Source organism: Phocoena phocoena, chromosome 13 (genome assembly GCF_963924675.1).
Source record: "Phocoena phocoena chromosome 13, mPhoPho1.1, whole genome shotgun sequence".
NCBI classification, from domain to species: domain Eukaryota; kingdom Metazoa; phylum Chordata; class Mammalia; order Artiodactyla; family Phocoenidae; genus Phocoena; species Phocoena phocoena.
Window position 1 is genome coordinate 49,089,452 of NC_089231.1, and position 19,329 is coordinate 49,108,780.

General features: G+C 38.3%; 1 protein-coding gene across 1 annotated transcript in view; it reads left to right on the forward strand.

Annotated features, from left to right (window-relative positions):
- Positions 1-19,329, forward strand: part of ZNF521 (zinc finger protein 521) — a 282,046-nt gene that overhangs the window by 148,266 nt on the left and 114,451 nt on the right. The window contains exon 4 of the mRNA XM_065889774.1: positions 1,009-1,093. Coding sequence (XP_065745846.1) covers positions 1,009-1,093 — 85 coding nt within the window. The remainder of the gene's footprint in view (positions 1-1,008; positions 1,094-19,329) is intronic.

A 19,329-nucleotide genomic window follows, 5' to 3' on the forward strand; every position in this document is an offset into this window, starting at 1 on the left:
AAACTGTCATTGATGTGATTTTACAAATGTTATTTTCTCACTTTTGGGAGCGTTTCAAATGGATTATTTCATAAGGCTTTATTTTGTTTTCCAAGGTGGTTTTTAATTATAAATATCAAGTTTCATCATAAAGGCATTTATGTAACTGTGTTCTGGAAAACTTAAGCAGTACTTTACTTATTGAGTTCATCTAATATGTACTGAGCTGTATAGGGGACACAATAATAAAGATGTGAAATCATAAAAGCTGCCTTTATCAGAGAGCCTTGCATTTAGAATCAAGAGAGCTTATTTCTCTTCCCAGCTGTGTGGCACTGTGACATCAGGCACATTTTTCTACTTCTCTGGACCTCAGTTTCTTTATTTATGATACAAGAATTATAATAAATCCTGTTCTATTCACAAGACTTTTGTGTAAAATGATAAAATGGTATTAGAATGTTCAATATGACATGATTTCTTTATAGAAGATATGTATTTAAATGCTAGTACTTAGCAATTTCTGAAACATCATCTAAATTTCATACTTCACCTAAAAATGATCATCTCTAAATCTCTTAGCTACATTTTGTGAATCTTAACTTATTGGCTATTTTACTTAAGAATATCTAGAAACACTACAGTTATGTTGGTCAGAATGAAAGTTTGCCTGATCTTCAAAGACATCGGTTTCTGAAACTCAGCCATGTGTTACAGATATTTTTTTAATACCAACTTCTGTTTTTGAGTTTAGGTATCTTTAAACATATATTATGACAGAATTATGTGCCCTCATTTCTTCCAGCTGTTTGCAACTAAAAGCATAGTGTTAGGATCAAGCCATAAGGTCATAGTAAGGACATAGAATTTTGCCCAAGTGGCCTCACAGAAGCTTGGTTAACAACATATATAAGACCAAGGTCTCAAGAAAATGTTGTGAGTAGGTAGGGTTGGGTTTTTTTTTAATTTAAATTAAAATTTAAAAAAATGCATGTGTCTAAGTAATTCTGTTTATGCTTGTTTTCTCAGAAGAAGACCTATCAGTGCATCAAGTGTCAGATGGTTTTCTACAATGAATGGGATATTCAGGTGCATGTTGCAAATCACATGATTGGTGAGTGACACTCTAAACATTATTACCCATAGATTTTTCTCCTCCTTGTGTACGTCAGTGCCTATATAATTAAGCAGAGTTAAAGATGAATTAATTGTTCAACCATCAATGGTTTACCTAAGCATGATTGATTTTTTATTACTATTATTAGGCCTGATAAGACATTAGCACATTTTATTTTCTGCAAGGGCTAGTTTAGACTTCTGGAGAGGATTATGTATCTACTGCCAGTCAAAACACAGGTGATTAACAAATTAAACTTCTAATCATTTTTGCATTATTGAAGACTAACAGGAATGGTTAATGAACTGGATGTTAGCTTTCCATAGAGTTTTAGACAGGTTTTAATTTCAGAAGTTATTATGGTAATGGCAGTGCTGTGTGTTGCTTAAGCATCTGTATCAAAATGTAGAGTGGTGAGTTTTTGTGATAGGGAAACATAAATAATTTAAATTGCCGTAAAATAATTTTATATGTATGGTTTCAACAGCCTGGAAATAATCATTATCATAGCGATCACATAAAGAATTCAGTCATCATTTTTTATTCCCCACCAAATTTTACAAAGATCTTTGTAAAAGCAGTTTGGGTAAAGATCTCTGAAGTCGCTCTAAGCCACTGTTTTCAGGGATTTTGCATTTATTGCATGGGCTAGAACTAAAAGGATAATTTTTTCACTTACTCATATTGTCCCATTATCCCTTAATTCCTCTGGGGTTACCTCCTATGTTTTTAATTTGATAAGCACTTAGTAATAACACTAAGAATTTTACCAGCCAATTAAACTTTATCAAGCAGATCTTTTTCTGCTAGTAAAATGGCAATTGCTATTACTTTATACTATTTTTGTCATTCGTTTGTGTTTTTACACTATGAGAGTTTTTTATTTCATACTCCTTTCGTGGTGTTTTATAATACTGTAAATAATCGTGATATAGTATTTTAAAAGTCTGATCAACCTCATGGTCTCCTACTATCAGACTCTAAGAAAGGAAAGAAAATTCAACATTTTAGACTCTGAACTCATTTTCTGGGGTAAACAAGTTTTATCATACACTAATCAGCTGCATTCTGAGAACGTACAGTAGAAGGGTTGCTCCAGCTATAGTTACGGATCCTGAAAAGCAGCTATAACAAAACTTCTAATGCTCTTGTAGATATTAATGAAAATGAAGTCAAAAGTATGTTGGAAACTTTATTAATAGGTTTTCAATAAGATTTGCTGTATAGTTTTCAAATGATGGTCTTTAGGAGGATTATGGTTTATAAAAGACTAACTGCTTAATTATGCAAAATGCAACATATACCTAAGAGCTAAAATATTGGTCTAAAATATTGGTCACTTTATCTCTATATTTTCCAGATTTAAGTACTAATATTATTAGTGATTTTCTTATACATTAAATGGCCTATTCTTATACATTAAATGTGCCAGAATAACATTGACAGTTTTACTGAGTGTTTAGAAGATAATGACAATGTGTAAGAGAGATTGAAATGTTTCTTCTATTTTCCTTTCTATTTTGGATTCCAAAAAAATACTCTATATAAACTTTCAAAATGCACTTGGTGTCGGGGGCGGCATGGGTTAGAAAAAATGAATTCTTCTTTCCAGATAATGAGTGTTAATATTTTCCATCTCTTTATTTCTTGAGTAGAGTTTACTGGTGAGAGTCGTTAATGGTTCTGCTTTATGCTACAGTTTTACATGGGCTTTAGTGAGAATATTTCTTGGAAGTTTGCAGCCTGTGGAAAAGTTAGTGAATCGTTGTGCTTCTGATTAGTTTTATTCTGTGTAAACATGTTTCTGGTTCTGGATTTATTATTTATCCCAGGGCCCAGATGAACAAATGGAATATATTTTCAACACAGTATTAATGTTCTCTTGCACACATAGAATCTGAATGGAATGTTGAGCGTGAGAGGAATTTTTGACTTTAGTATCATTTGTCCAAAACGTTCATTGGTTTGTCCTGGTCCTTTTTCTAAATTGCTTTATACCTTTCCCTTAGTATTTCTCTTAATATTCCTTGCATCATTAGTGCTTTCCCAAAGCTTTCCCCCCTCTACCTTATGGTGGATTAATATGACACTCATCTCCTCTTGGGATCTGAGCGTTTAACAATTCACCTTCCATCAGAGAAGCAAATTCTGTTCCTTTTCACAGAGGGCCTACTTAGTTAATATTCATGCTTTTTTTAATAATAAAATATGTAATTCTCTTGCACTTGAGGCCCAAACAAATGAATAGTATCCATTTAATTGGTACATCTGTTGACCATGCATCCAAGTCCCTACACTTCCTCCACATTGTTAATATCTAGAGAGAGAGAATGTGTAAGGGGAGGATGTCACAAAGGCTAAGATATCCCTTTTTAAAATCCCAGTGTGATGCTTAGTTTTTCAGATGAGGCAGGCAGCATGATTTTGTTGGCTAAAATACCTCCGTTGAGGGTAGGTATTTTTAGGTTGTGTATCTTTGTATGTTTTTTGTCTAATCAAAAAATAATCTCAACCAGACATTTAGCAGGGAAGAGAGATTAGAGGCTATCTGAAAAGCCTCTTACTCTTTTTGTTAAGAGGGTCTATAGTGTTTTTACAGATTTTGTTTTCCATTTCAGTCAGTCTGCTGAAAGATTATGTCACCTGATGGAAAACAAGGTCTGCAGTTGACTCAGTGAGGTGTAACTTTAAATCCCTTCTTTGACCAAGTCATTTGCATTTGCTTCTACGTAGCCCACGTATTTTAATGCAATTTCAATGTCAGGGAACCTCCACGCTTCTTTCCGGATATGCTAGTCTCAGGCTTTTGGCCAGGGGCATTTGTGAAAGGAAAACCATCAGTGTTTCTACCAGGTATACACTGGAGATGCTCTGCATAAGTGCCATTTTGCAGCTAGGTGTGAACACATGGTTTGAGTTGCAGGAATAATTACTCAATAAAAATGCATTCGGGATTTGACTTATGTCTATTAAGGAAAAAAAGAAAACCTCAGTCTGGATTGCATTTTGAGACAGTTTCAGTAAGAAATCAGACCAGTGGCTATTTAGAGGTTTCTCTTCTCTTCTTCTTTACACACACACACACACACACACACACACACACACACACACACACACAAAGAGCTACGAAACATTTTAACAGCTTTCCTGGGGAAAAGATTTCCCTCTTTTAAAGTCTGCACAGATGAGAAATGTTTTCTTGTCTTCCTTTGTTCCTTTCACATAGTTTACATTGGCTTTTGACCTGAAAATACAGAAAGGAGCCATTGTGCACTGTGTCCTTTAACTCATTATTCACTTGTCTCTTCTTATCAGCACAGTAAATATTTATTGTTTTTTTTCTCTTTGAGATTTCTGTTATTATTATTATCATTGTTGTTATTATTATTTGGTATGGATTAGCACAGATCGTGATGGGACCAGAGAATGTAAATGTGTTTAACCCAGGAAAGGGATTGCCTCATATAAAATTATGAGGTTCAACAGCAGTAGAGCAAATTTGTAAGTGCTCTGAATAAAGGGTTGTTAAGCATGCGACGATACAAAGAGATGACATTGCCAAGAACTCTTTATGAGAAGCTTAATTTTTTCACTCTGATAATTCTTGACCAATAGTTACCAGCCTCTAATTATCTATTTTAGTTAGAAAGAAATTTCGATCACTACGGAGGTTGGCATTGCAACTAGTGCACAAATCCCCAAAGAGACCAATGTGTTCCAAACAGCCACAGACAACTGTCTCATGAAACAGAGGGAGCAAATTGCGAGCGGCTGGTGGTAGACAACCGGCAGTAAGCTCACCATCGAAGGCCAGTTAGCTTGACAAAGAAATGATCAAAGGGGAGAAATACCATTATCCTTGGAATTGATGGCTACAGTCATGGCCTTTGGCGGACAAGTGGTCATTATATAGCTATGGCTATTTCCAGCCCTTACTTTCATAGTTCTCATATGGAGAATATGAAGGGAATGAATATAAACCATTTACCTAAGAATTGTTAAAAATTGACTTAGAGATGATTACTTAATAATTTTTTTTCCTGTTTTTCATCTGATCAGAAAGACGAGTGATGTAATAGCAAAATTGTATCTAAGGTGGCAGAGTACACTCTTTTGCGAAAAAATAGGAAAATCCACAAATAGTCATTAACAAACATGTCCCAGATCAAGGGCGATGCTTAGAGTATTTGGATGAAGCAAACGTATTTATCTCTTAGAAAAGCAAAGCTAGAATTTGGGACTATGAATGACAACTAATACAAAAACACAGATGCATAGGTATTAACTATTTTTATTCAAATCTCTAATACTCAGTGCTTTATGGATAGTTGCAATTTTTTTTTTTTTTTTTTGGCGGTACACGGGCCTCTCACTGTTGTGGCCTCTCCCGTTGAGGAGCACAGGCTCCGGATGCGCAGGCTCAGCGGCCATGGCTCACGGGCCCAGCCGCTCCGCGGCATGTGGGATCTTCCCGGACCGGGTCACAAACCCGTGTCCCCTGCATCGGCAGGCGGACTCTCAAGCACTGTGCCACCAGGGAAGCCCGATAGTTACAATTTTTAAAAGATCATGAAAAGATTCAAGCTTTCCACAGTGCATGTGGGAAGATATCTCTACCCATGTATTATGTTACACATGCTATGAAGGACTGATATCAAGCCAAAAGGAATGCATAGGCCAGTTTTGTACAGTGTGGTGGAATTTTAGTCTGTGCTTGTGGCAGGTGACATCCGTATGTTCTGCAATTTTTTTGGTGCCCAGGGTCACAAATGGCATTTCCATTTCTTTAGTGGATGATGCGCTACGTACTAATCTTCATTATAGTTCAGTGACATTCAGCATCACCTCTGAAACATTTCAGCTTGAGTGCTCTTGCTTTAGAATAGACTAAAACCAATATTTTGAGGCCTATAATGGTTTTGGATTTTATGGGTCTGAAGGGGAAATATCCAAAGATATGGATCTCTGCGTAGGGAGATAAAGAACCATGTTGCACTTTACACTCTCAGCTTTCATTGGCTGCTTTTTTAAAAAAAATGAATAGAATGAATCTACAGTAGTGCATGTATGTGTGGGTGTATAGATAGGTGTCCACCTGCACTGTCCTTAGGTTCTCTGGAGTTGACATGAATTCTAAATGAGAAGACTATTGAATTTTTTTTTTTAAGTCATCTTCAGTTGATTGCTTACAAAACTCGGGGAAGTAAGAAACAAGCATTTGGTGTTAAATATGTTGAAATACTGGCTTGTTTCATCCGGAGCTGAATTAAAAAAGATGAAATCTGGGCAGTTTAATGGTAGCAGAAAGCTACCCTCATGTGGGCAATGCTGGCTTATTTGAAAAGCCCATAAAGGGTCTCTACATGGACCATACAAAAGGGATACTTTCTCTTTAATAGCCATCTGTACAGGAGAGATGAGAAGTGGGCCAGGTCATCTCTCCTCAGCTGTCATGATATTAACGTAGGTAATGGAGCAAGGTCTGCGTTCTGCTGGGTGTTGTTTTTTATAGATGTTCATCGATTTACACAGATAATTCTATTTATTTCTTAGAGTTGGTCCAAGTGAACCAGGCAGAATAACAAACACCAAAGCATTTCAAATGACTTTATCTTTGTTTGCCACGTAACTTTTGTCTAAAAAATGGTGTCACACCTACCGTGCAGATGGCTGCATGATTTGTAAAGCAGCCAAAACATTTAAACAAATGTGTGATGTGGGGATAGATTAAATAAACGGTAAAATGGAGTGTGGGCCACACATTCTAATAATCAGATGATTTTAAGTTGTATGAAGTATGGAATGATGGTCACAGTGACAGCAAGGAAGCTTGCCAGTGACAGCAAGGTGCCTCACAGCTCTCAGGATGGCGCCTGTGGCCTGGTAGGCCTCAGTTTGAGAACCGCACATTTGCTGTACAGCTGACAGCTCTGTATGGGGACATCAGATAAAACGTATGTAAAATGAAGTGTTATTGCTTCGTATGAAATTGTTCAGAGAGGGAATTTGCAGACGGTAACTGAAAACAGAATTCATGGTACCAGTGAAGCAGACTGTAAATATGAAGAGGGTTTAATTATTTGCACAATTTAACAAAAATTCAAGACGTATTTAGAAAGGACATACGCAGGCATAAATAGAAAACATAGCTACACTGTTTACCAAGTGCAAAGTGGTGGCACAGGAAATTATCAAGCTCCGCTACCATGAGCCTTTCTAAAAACAAAGACAATTTAATATGAAAGCAAAAGGATCTTTTCAAAGAAAAAATAACCTGTTTGGAATAAGATACAGTTTTCAAGAGCTCATCCTGATTATTTGGATTCTTATTTCGGAAGCAACTTTTCAAGGAAATCTTTGAGCCTCTCTGTTATTTCAGTGTTAAGCTTTTAAAAGACAAATCAGGGTGTTTATCCTTGTTTTGTGTTTTAGCCTGCACCTAGCAGCTTTGATTTACAAGAGTAAAAATACTTGCAGTTAGTGGAGTTTCTAATTTACAAGCGCCTAAGAAAGCCTCTTAGACATTTCTCCTGATGCTAATTTTCTGTGAGCCTGGGGGTTTTCACTGAGCCCACTGACAGATGGAAGATACAGTTTCTTGTTACTTTTTAGAACACATCGTCCTAAAAGAGACCTCAGAAGAACGTTGTTCCCAAGAAGAATTACGGGATGCCAGCCTTCCTTCCTAAGCTCCAAACAGAGACGCTGGGCAGAGTCTGTGGCAGATAGAAGGTTCCATGTGACTGTCTGAGAGACGTTGGTAGGGCTTCTGGCTCTGTTTTTGTCCTCTCCTTTGACTTGCAGTAGAATATGCCACGGGCATATCCGTTTCCACTCACCAGTTTGATATATTGTTTATCAAGTGTGGGTGTCTGTTTCTGCATGAAGTTTGCAAAACATTTCTCAATGGAGGGCAGGGAAAGTCATCAGCAAAAGATAAAAAGATGCATCCCCAATCCCCGCACACACACAGGCCCACATACGCATAGGCTTCGTGACCTATTTCCACAGGATCGGCTCAGACACATAAAAAGAAAAGGTCTCTGATGACCTATTTCCATAGGTTATTTCCTACTGGGGGGGGCCAATCATAGCAGTAAACAAAGGAAAGGGAGCCAATATGGAGAGTAGGCGTTGAACTTCAGCTGCTCATATTGTTGCATTTGGTGAGCTGATAGGGCTTCCTAGGTCACCTTTAGAATTATGCCTATGACAGCAGTAGCTACCTGCCAAGATTGCAAGGTATCTCACGGCTCTCAGGATGGCGCCTGTGGCCCAGCAGGCCTCAGTTGGAGGGGTACACATTTGCTGTACAGCTGGCGGCTCTGTATGGGGCAGCCGTGTGGGCTGTTAGGGAGCTGGAAAGGAGACAAGCATGAAATTTCTTCTAACCCCAACTCTGTTTTTCTGTACTGTTGGCTGCTTCTCAGTTCCTTGACAAAAAAACCAATCAGGCACCCTTTAATCCGCCTGTGATTACCACTGGTATAAAAAGAGAAGCATAATGAGGAAAAATGCCTCGTTTTGTTGCCTTCAAAAGCCAACAAATTGGAGTTAACTTGACAGGAAGTGGCTTAATAATTAGATTATTTATTTATTCCTGACACATATCCCCCTGTTACTAGTCTCAGGAGACCCTGTAGATGGTACGATTTTCAAGCTGCCATTACTTCGCTGTCTTCTGTGAACAAAGAAGCTACTGTCTATCAGTCAATTAAATGCACTCTTTAAGCAGAGGCTTCGAAGTCCTCAATGGAGAGAGCCCTGGGACGCTGTGGCTGATGATTCCTTTCTCTGTACTGTACATCACACTCTCAACGACGGTCCCCACAGAGATGGAATAAAGTCAGGCATTAAAATATCACTTGTTGATTTGTTTGCTAATGAAGAGCCATTGAAATGTTTGTGTATTTCTATGGCGAAATTGTTGATAAAAGGGCTGACATGCCTGTGTATCTTAGTTCATCTGCCGTGAGTGCTTATTTAAGAATTATTAAAATTAAATTCAACAAAGAACAGAAATTTTTAAAAAACCCGGAGATAACAGGAGTTTTCTTAACTATTTTCATCAAATTAAGTGACTAAAGGCAGGAAAAACAGAGATGGCATCATTTCAGTCCCTTGCTTCCATTGCATTCATCCAAACGCCTTGTCTTCTCTGACTTAAAAATGTCATTTAAAAAAAAAAATTTATTGGAGTATAGTTGATTTACAATGTTGTGTTAGTTTCAGGTGTACAGCAAAGTGAATTAGCTATACATATACATATATCCCCTCTTTTTTTTTTATTCTTTTCCCATATAGGCCATTACAGAGTATTGAGTAGAGTTCCCTGTGCTATACAGTAGGTTCTTATTGGTTATCTATTTTATATATAGTAGTTTGTATATGAAAATGTAAGTTTTTTTCAGAGAATCTGGGGGGCACACCTTTTAAGTTGGAAAAGATATTAGAATTTCTTTGTGAGGATACTGTACTTGGAAATTTTTTATAAGATGAACAGCATTTTGGTAGCAATTTCTCTAACTCAGTGAAATAGGTACAGAAGTTTTTCTAGGGAGCTTAGTGGGGGCTTTTACAACCAAACTAGGAGAACATCTGTGACACATCAGACACAATCTCACAGCCCCGTGGATTTTAGAGAAATATGACTTTCCTTTCCTCTATGTTCCTCTTTCTGTTTTCTTTTCCTCTTTTTCCATTTTCTTTTCTCAGCATTACTTTATTTCCATCTAAGTGGTGGTGACTTTTCAAACACCACTTAGTGAGGGTTTTTATCCCTCAATATATTCATCACCTTCTTACTACTTCCTGTTTACTATGTACAAAAGCATGCCCCTGCTGGATCTCTCTGGCTCCCATTAATTGGTTTTTATTTTAAGAGTACATCTGTTGTTAGGTTGGAGGGCTACAGTCTGCTTAGGCTGAAAGACTCAGATAATATTATGACAGCTCTCTGGTGAAATATTTAGCTATGGCTCTGCCATTTAAAGGAAAAAAATTTGGAATTTAAACGAAGGCCGCCGAACACTGAAAAGTATCCCCTCTTCTCTGCATCAGGCTTCGTAACTGTAATCAAGGCTTTAACTATACTGTTCATGATTACCTGACAACAGGCTGTAAAGAATTAATTCAGGCCCACCATCAAATGGCCACATTCTTTATTTCTATGCTGTTATTCCAAGTCATTCTGTTAGAAAAAGCTTAGATACTCGGAGGTGTTCTATAATAGAAAATGAATTCGAAACCCTTTCATTAATTGGTGATTAATATATTTCAGGATTAGTTTAAGCAGGGCCCTACCTCCTGCCCAGTCAAGTATGTTCTGGTTAATATCCAATTACCTGCACCTTCATAGTTATTATGTCTTAATATTTCAGATATGATAACCAGAAACTTGAGAGTCATGTTAATGAGGATCATAGAACAAGAATTAACCAATGACATACTCAGTGATCCTCAGTGAGGAAAGAATCTCTTTTTTTGCCTTAACACGTTGCTTCAGCATCTTCTGGGCACTGACTGAAAAGTAAGACTTTGAACTACAGCCAGGCCAGAATGGGAGAAACGAATTGTGTTCTTCTTTTGCATAATAGTAGCCTGAATGTGCCGTATTAGAGTTCACCTAAGAACATGGTTTAAGTTCATTTTATGAAGAATCAGAATAGGAAACAGAGTGCCAGTTTCTATTTCCCAAACAGGACACATCATATCCTTTATCTTTTCCTTCTAACAAAGCTAAAAGTTGTTACCTCTTCAAAGCATGTTTTAATTCAGATGAATTTGGAATGCCTTTAATAGTTCACTAAGGAAACACCTTTCCCTGCTACCTTATATCGTCTTTCCACCCCCCGCCCATGTATCACGCTGCTGTACACATGTTACATCTCTATTTAATTTTTTTACAGGTAATTTCACTTTTGTACGATCTGACTTGGCTCCCCGAGCAGTGCCTTCTAGGGTGGTGTGTGCTGCATCAAACCACATAGCTTTCAAGAGTGCACGTTGTACGTTGCCCCTTTATATGCTGTATTGTAATGAAGCCGCATCAGTAACTTGCAGTGAAGGGTGATTGTTGCATGGGGATGACTACTACACCTCGGGGTCCATTTGCAACAGATTATTCTTTTTATTGTTGTTATTACTTCCCATCTCCTTTACTCCCTTGCCCCTGAACTTGCTCTTGGCCACCGGTGCAGGTGCAACCGCAGAGGGCATCTTAAGGAACATTGCAGGCAGCATTTTTTCTCTTAGGCACATACCAATCACCATTCAGTTCCAAACCCAGATACCCTGGGTGGCTTGGTGGGCCTTTATTGATCCTCCTTTACTCCGTGGACTTGGTTTGTAATGTTTCCCATCTTCATCTCCTCAGAAGAACAAATTTACTGTGAATAAAAGTGACCCATTTCTTTTCACACGTTTCGTCTAGCTGTAATGAATTTGTCGTCAGGGTGATCAACTCATTTGTCCCTTCCCCCAAAGAGATTTAATAATTTATAAAGGGGGCTGAAATAGGATCGCTGTTTAAGGCAAAGATTTGTATTTTCCATATCTTCTTGGGCTTCTTTAAAACATAGAATAGGGCTTCCCTGGTGGCGCAGTGGTTGAGAGTCCGCCTGCCGATGCAGGGGACACGGGTTCGTGCCCCGGTCCGGGAAGATGCCACGTGCCGCGGAGTGGCTGGGCCCGTGAGCCATGGCCGCTGAGCTTGTGCGTCCAGAGCCTGTGCTCCGCAACGAGAGAGGCCACAACAGTGAGAGGCCCGCGTACCGCCAAAAACAAAACAAAACATAAACTTATTACGAGCGTTGTACATAGTAGTAATGTCTCTACAAAATAGCCTGTTTCCTGCCCCCAACCGACTGCTGTCACTCAGTAACTAATACAAAAGATAGTGTGGATTTAAGTCAAGGATCCTGTGTTCTTATTAAACAGAGTTATGAACAAGATTTTAGCCTGGGTATAATTATATGCGAATTCTAATCCCTTTGTTGTCATAATTTTAGTACCTGTGTCCATTTGTTTTTCCAAATGGTTAGGTCAACTGTTGTTCTGTTTTTCTTTTTCTAAGGCTGAGCTACTGTGCAGAATTAGAGCTGACACACCTTCAATTGAACTATCAAGTCTTTTAAAACTGCTTGGCCGGTGACGCCAGGCCCGCGCTGTTCAAGTGTACACACTTTCGGTTGTGGGCCAAGGAGCATTGATTTTTAGCTGTCATTTCTAGTGCACATACTGTAGAATTGAAATTTAAACCTTAATCCACTCAGTAACGCAGTTAATTTTTAATGTGCAGTAATACTAATTGAAATAGCCTGAATTTAGTAAGTCACCACAAGACATTTTCTAAAGCAAGAGTCTCCACTGAGAACGGGGGAGGACAGATAATCATTGTTACAGTGTTTACAGGATAAACGCTCACTTTGCAGGCCTCCAGTGTTAAGGGGGTGTTCTTTAAATTAGACTATAGTGTATCTCTTTGTGAATAGAAATATCTTTTCAGAGCGAATTCCTACTTTCTACCCACCGCAACAGGCTACAGAATTTCTGATTAACTATTTTTTTTAAAAAAAGCATAGTTTTAGTTAAAAATATCTTAACAGACTACATGCAAAATGGTATTAACCCGTTCTTCTAAGAAATGCAATTACGAGTAGTTGCAAATGAAATTACCTGCCATCAATGTCATGGTCAAAAGCAACGTCACAATGGGTAATCTCATTATATGATGTGTATTTGAGATACTCTTTCCAGATTCGATGAATACATGTACTTTATCAGCTGTCTGTAAATCTGTTGCCTTGTTTTGGTGTATTTATATTCCTGTGAACCAAAAACACCCCCTACTTTCTTTTATTTTAAACAGTGTTCCTTGGCATGCTCTTTCAAAATAGCCTTTTAAATGTTTTGTGAGGTTTTTTTTCCCCTAGGCCAGAGCAAAGCAAATTTTGCACAGTAAAACCAAGTAGGTTTCCAATCATTTCTACACTAAAAAGGTTCTCTAACCACATTTATCTGCTAGTAAATGAGGACTTTTTAAAATGCATCAGTTCTGCTGATGAATGGGCTTGCAGAGTGTTCAAAATGAGCAGAAGCATTAAGTTTTAGAAAAAAGGCAAGCACTGTATATCATGTTTTCATGGCTCTCACATTATAGTATTTAATAAGCTGATGGGGCTGTTAAATATTTAGTAAAGGTTCCCTCCTAACCCTGCTTTCTATTCAAATGGGATTTGAAGACATTTTTGCAGCACATAAGTAAAAATGATGTTACAGAACTTGAGGCAGTTATAGCGTGGCATATTATCTAAATGAAGTGTGGTTAACACGGTACAAATGAGCTCAGCAGATTCACACCTAAAAAAATACCTAAATCAATTCCCATTCTTTGGATTAAGGGTTCGAACTGGCTTTCATTTTGTCACTGTTAAGTCAAAGTGCTGTTGGGATTATTTACATAGACTCTTAAAATGATATTATAGCATGCTTTTTAAAAAGGAGGCTCTTATATTGTAACGATTTTGAGCCATCCTAGTATCAGTTGAGCTTTAAAATAGACATTTTTTTCTTTTTCACTAAATAGAGAGAGAGGAAGAAAAAGAGATGAGGAAAAGTCAATTTATAGTTTATTCCGAGCATATTATGAAATCCAACTGGGGTATAGTAAGTGAAGTCTATACAGCATCCGTTTGGGGTATGCTAGGCAAACACCGAATCTTAGACACATACTGCTGATACAATGCATAATGAATCACCTTTATCAATTTCTTCTTATGATATTTGATGGTTATTATCCAAATAACAATAATTGTTCTTTTAATCTGGAGTGAAAATTGGTTTCCGGGATCCTTAGCGAACTATTGCCAGTAAATAATGCTGCTGACATCATGACTGTTATCATGTTGGTGGCTTAGAATTCACATGTAAACCTTTCAGTGCTTAAGTGTATGATGAGTTTCGAAAGTATAAAGTTAAAGGCTGTATGTGGTTTGTCTTATATGTGATGCATTTGGTTCTTCTAGGAGCCTGTTTGCTCAATTCTAATTTTCATCCTGTTTTATATGCAGCCAGTGACCACAGTATTCATTCAAACTGCAGAGAGACACATCTCATCTGCAAAGCATGGCTTACTGATCTCATGTGCTATTTGTATACTCATAAGAAGAAACATAGGATTCACGTGATTGGGGAGTAACACATTTCTTTTTTGAATTATATATGTCACATGTATGTTCATATCAAGAATTTCATAACGAAGAATGGATAAAGGAGATAGCTTTAGGTATACATGAAGCAGAGGGGTAGGAAAGGGATGCGGGATTCATCTAGAGGTGTGTTTAATATTCAATGCTTGATGTATGTTGACCCCAGGTTACAAGAGTAGAAAATCCCATTTTCCGGCTTGTTTCAAATGTAGTAAAAATGCTGCTTCAGTTGCTTTATGCTACTCACATTGGGAAAGGTGCTTATACTGTGATAATTATCATCAAGGAATATTAATGCGTTCAGCATTTGTAACCCAAAAACTCATTATAGCTTAAGCTGTGCATCATCTGTGAAGAGAGAACTTTGCCAGAATTCGCTCTTCACAGGGGTTGCCTCCTGCCTGCTGGAGTGGCCAGAGTACTGCAAGAGGTCACTTAGGCTATTTTTGAAAGCTGAGGTTTTGCAATTTTTGAATCGCTACCTTCTGCCTAAAAAGCTTTATTGTTCTTGCCACAAAATGTCCTCCTTCTAAATGAATGCAGAGTGAAGTGCAAATAATAATAATAATAATAAAATAAGAGAACTGTGTCTTGTCATGTAGAATCCAAGAGGGTCGGCACATAGATTCCATACCAAGATAATTGAAGTATTGGTGTCTTTCCTTCTGTCATTGAGCAAAGGGATTCATTTACACCAGTTTCCTTAATGCAGGTGCCCTTGGGTTTCAGATAGAAATGCCCCCACTGGGGCTCCACTTCACAGCCCTCTGGCTGGAAATTGTGTAAATAAGACTGCAGGGTCACCCTTCCTTTTTCGGCAGCAGTGTCCTTAATTAGTCTGTGACAGTCTTTCACATGAGCCTGCCCTGTTCCTGGGATCGTTTCTCACACATCCAAGACATCTGTGATGCGTACATAGGTGTTTTTGTATGTGTGTTTAAAATTATTCCAGGAGGTGCATATACTCATGTGATGGGAAGGAACATCTCTGGGTGTGCCCAGAATCCTATAACTTAATCTGATCAAAAGATCTGGCTAGGTAGCTCCCTTGTAAATTGTAAGTGGTTAGTTTCAGAAGAACATTGTACCCTCACCTGAGGTGGGCAGCTTGTTGGAAAGGGAGCTGTGTGCCTGGGATATTTTTATGTGATTAAATCCCATTATTTTTCTCCCACTGATCCCTTGCTTGTCATTTCCCACAAGCAACATTGCTCCCTGCTGCATGTTATGATTTGTGTTGGGCCAGGCAGAGAACACTAATACTCCGTTCTATCAGGCTGTCTGGCTTTGCAGGACCGCTGTGTTTCTGAGGTCAAGTTGTGAACCTGGCCTTGCTCCTGGGAGGACTAGAAAAATATGTTTCATAACTTCCCGTAGACCTATGCGGAGAGTAAGAAGGAAAACCGTGAAGCCCATAGGCTCAGTTTAGATGAGCTGTGAGGTTGGAATTCATCAAGCAGGAAAGCTCACTGTTGTTTAGGAAGCTTCCTTACCGTGAGGGGTCATGGCCATCGGTGCCCGGTCAGTCATAGCTGAGGGCATTGAGGGACAGAGTAATCATTCAGATAGCCCAGCAGGCACAGACACACAAGTTGATAATCTGGAATCAACTTGCTGGAATAAAAACTTACTTCCCTTTTAAAGTTACTTCCATGCAGGGTTATTGATAGAATGAGTACCTGAATTCAGTTATGATATTGTATCCTTGTTCCACTGGAGGCAATTTGGTTTTTTTTTTTTTGTTTCTGTTTGTTTGATTTTTGAATGGGACAGAATCTTTGTTTTATACACTGGAGCACTAATGCCACAAAATGAATGAATGTCCTGAACCAGAGACCTATTCTCAGTAGAGTTGGGCAGGGATGCTGACAGTCTAGCTGAGAGATGCAATGGTGGCAGATCTTCTGTGAGGATGTAAACTTAATAATCTTTATGAATTTTGAGCAACTCATAACTCTACTTCCTCACCCAAAGAAGCATTATGGAAAGATTGCTTCTAAATCCTTCAGACATTCTCTGCACTTGTGATAGATGCCATCCTCCTTACCTCGAGGCGTTGGAAATGAATGTGGTGGGGGTTTTTTGTTTTTTGTTTTTTGCAAGAGTTTAAAATGCATACTTTAAAAGGAGCAAATTGCATTTTCCTGTTTAAGTTCATTATTTGCACTTGATGTGGTAAGATCCAAATGTGAAGAATTGCTTTTGACGTTATTTCTGTGTCTGCTGCATCCTAGGATCCTCGCTTATTATGCTGAAGTGCACCATCGCATGGAATAAATGTGATGTTGGAAACCTGGCAATATCATAAGATCGCATTCTATGTCCAGGCTGTTTCGGTTAGTTGTAACTTCTTCAGTTATTGAAACAGCTTAATTTAACTTAGTAATGACACAGTCAGTAAAATTGTGTGCAAGTATATGTGTCTTTTATGAAAAAATTATAATCTTCCAAGTTGTATCGGTTTGTTTAGAGGCAAAAAAACTTTTCTCTCTTAATGAAAAGGTAATTTTAACTTTCTTTAAAGGCCTGTTCTACCTAATCTGTGTCTTGAACTCTCACGTGTTATGTTATGAACTAAAAGTACATTCATTTCAAAGGTCTTAAATTATATGGCTGATTTCTGAATTCCAATTCAAATTTTCTGTCAGTAACTATAGTTTTCTAATTTTTTAATGGCCTTTCTTTAAAATAAATTTTTATAGTTTGTGTATTTATGTGTGTGTGTGTGTGTGTGTGTGTGTATGTACACATGCACACATATCTGTATGTAGAACTGCTGCCAACCCTTTTCACCAAAGACCTACTGGTGCACCACTCCCTGTGTTGTGTTTAAACTGTTTCCAGCAGCTCAGAGAGATGGTATAAAAGTGAAATGAGGGCTTCCCTGGTGGTGCAGTGGTTGAGAGTCCTCCTGCCGATGCAGGGGACGCGGGTTCGTGCCCCGGTCCGGGAGGATCCCACATGCCGCGGAGCGGCTGGGCCCGTGAGCCATGGCTGCTGAGCCTGCGCATCCGGAGCCTGTGCTCTGCAACGGGAGAGGCCACAGCAGTGAGAGGCCCGCGTAACGCAAAAAAAAAAAATTAGTGAAATGAAAACCATGGAGCTTATATTGGAGTCTGATGTTTGAAACAGAGATATTAGAAAAGGATGTTTTTTGGCTTGGCTCCCTTTTTAGATGTAAATGCTGCTTCATTAGGACTTGGAAGAGTTTCCTGTGGTTAAATTTAATCAAATGGCTTGGAATAACAAGCTTGTATGCTCAAAATTCCAGGACAGTTCTGTACATGAAACATGATTTTCCTCAATTTAAAACACACACACACACATACATACGCACACACACACATACATACACACACACACACACACACATACACATCACTACCAACACCAACAACTGGTTTGTGAAATGCTGTATGGTACTATCTCAAACCAAATTCCTACTCCCTGTCAGTAGTGGATTGATAAATGATCACATATAGAAGTGTAAATCATAAGAAAAACATTTCAAAGGGTCTGGGGCTTATTTTTGGTAAGGACCAAAAATTAAGCAAACATGTTGAGTTTTAAGTGCAGTCAATATTGCCCTCAAATAGATTTCGGTCATTTATTCTTCAGGCTGTGACATGAGGTTGCGTCATTCTTCCCATTGTACAGATGAGGAAATCAAGGCTTAAGCATCTGACCCCAACATACAGGGCCAGCTGGTATGCATAGTATAAGAAGACGAACACACTTTCTTGATGCCTCTATATCACTTTCAAGAGACGCAATAGTAATCTCTCCCCGTATTCACAAGTTGTCCGATTTGGGAGCCTCGGTTGAGGTGTTTTTAGTGATTCCTTTGTGATCATTGCATCAAAGCCTGATGCTGATGCCATTTGCTAGGCAACAAGTTTAACTGGTTTCGACAAAATTTATATTTCCATTAAAAGCAGTAACTTAGGACTTAGCCTGGTTATTCTTTTTACTTAAGCCAAACTACTTTGAAAGAGCTAAGTATATTTCTGCTTCAGAATTCTTTGCAAATTGTGGGAAATAGGTAATGAAATGACAAAAGTGGGTAAGTTCAGTGTAAAGAGACATGAGTATAGGGCATACTGACCTATGAAAGTGCCGGGTAGGAATGCTCATGGTTCTGCAAAATAGCAGGTGGTTATGTTCATATCTCTTTGAAAGTTGAGTCCATAGATTTAAATAATGGTAGCTTCATTCTGCATGGTGCTTGGAATCCAGAATAGTGTATGAAAACACACGTGTGTTGCAGACACATCCTAATCGCACAAGTTGTCTAATCTCTATCAGAAATGGGAAGTTGCCTGGAAAACCCCAACATTTCTACAAGCCTCGTTCTATAGGTGCCTATACATGAGTCCACTTTAAGAAGATTGTACAGGGAGTCACGTAGTCACTGCACATTCATGTAAACATGCAAAAGGCGTCGACATAACTATATGCAGCTTGACGATACAGTTTATGATGTTTATCACAATTGCTTTTTTAAATAGGCTTTTGAACCAATGACATAATTTATTAGATGCCAAAATGTGTTATTAGGTTGAGAAGGAGTAATGAAGAAGGACGCTCTTTATGTTAATACTTCTGTACGTTTCATATATTGCTGCTATGTTGGGCAAAGGGAATCAAAACATGCTCTAAATTTCAGTCATAAAACAAGAGCAAAATTGTGCAGGTTTCCTCCCCAAATCCAGGAGGAACAATGGCCAGTAAAATGAAAGTGCCATCTGGGTCTAGATGTGAGGTCACTGCCAACTCTTCATTGGTGCTGGTAGAAAGCTTAAAATTATGATGTTGCATCCATGTTTTGTAAGTGGTCTTGCAATTGGAGCCGCTAAACTGATTTTAATTTTTATTACAGATGATATTCTGCCTAACTAAAAAGTATGGCCATGTAGTGAATATAAGCTTGACTAAAATTTATTTTAAACCAATCCAATGAGCTGGCAGCAATGCTGCCTACTAGAAAAGCATGCAGGCAGCAGGCTTCTCAAACTCGTGGAAAAA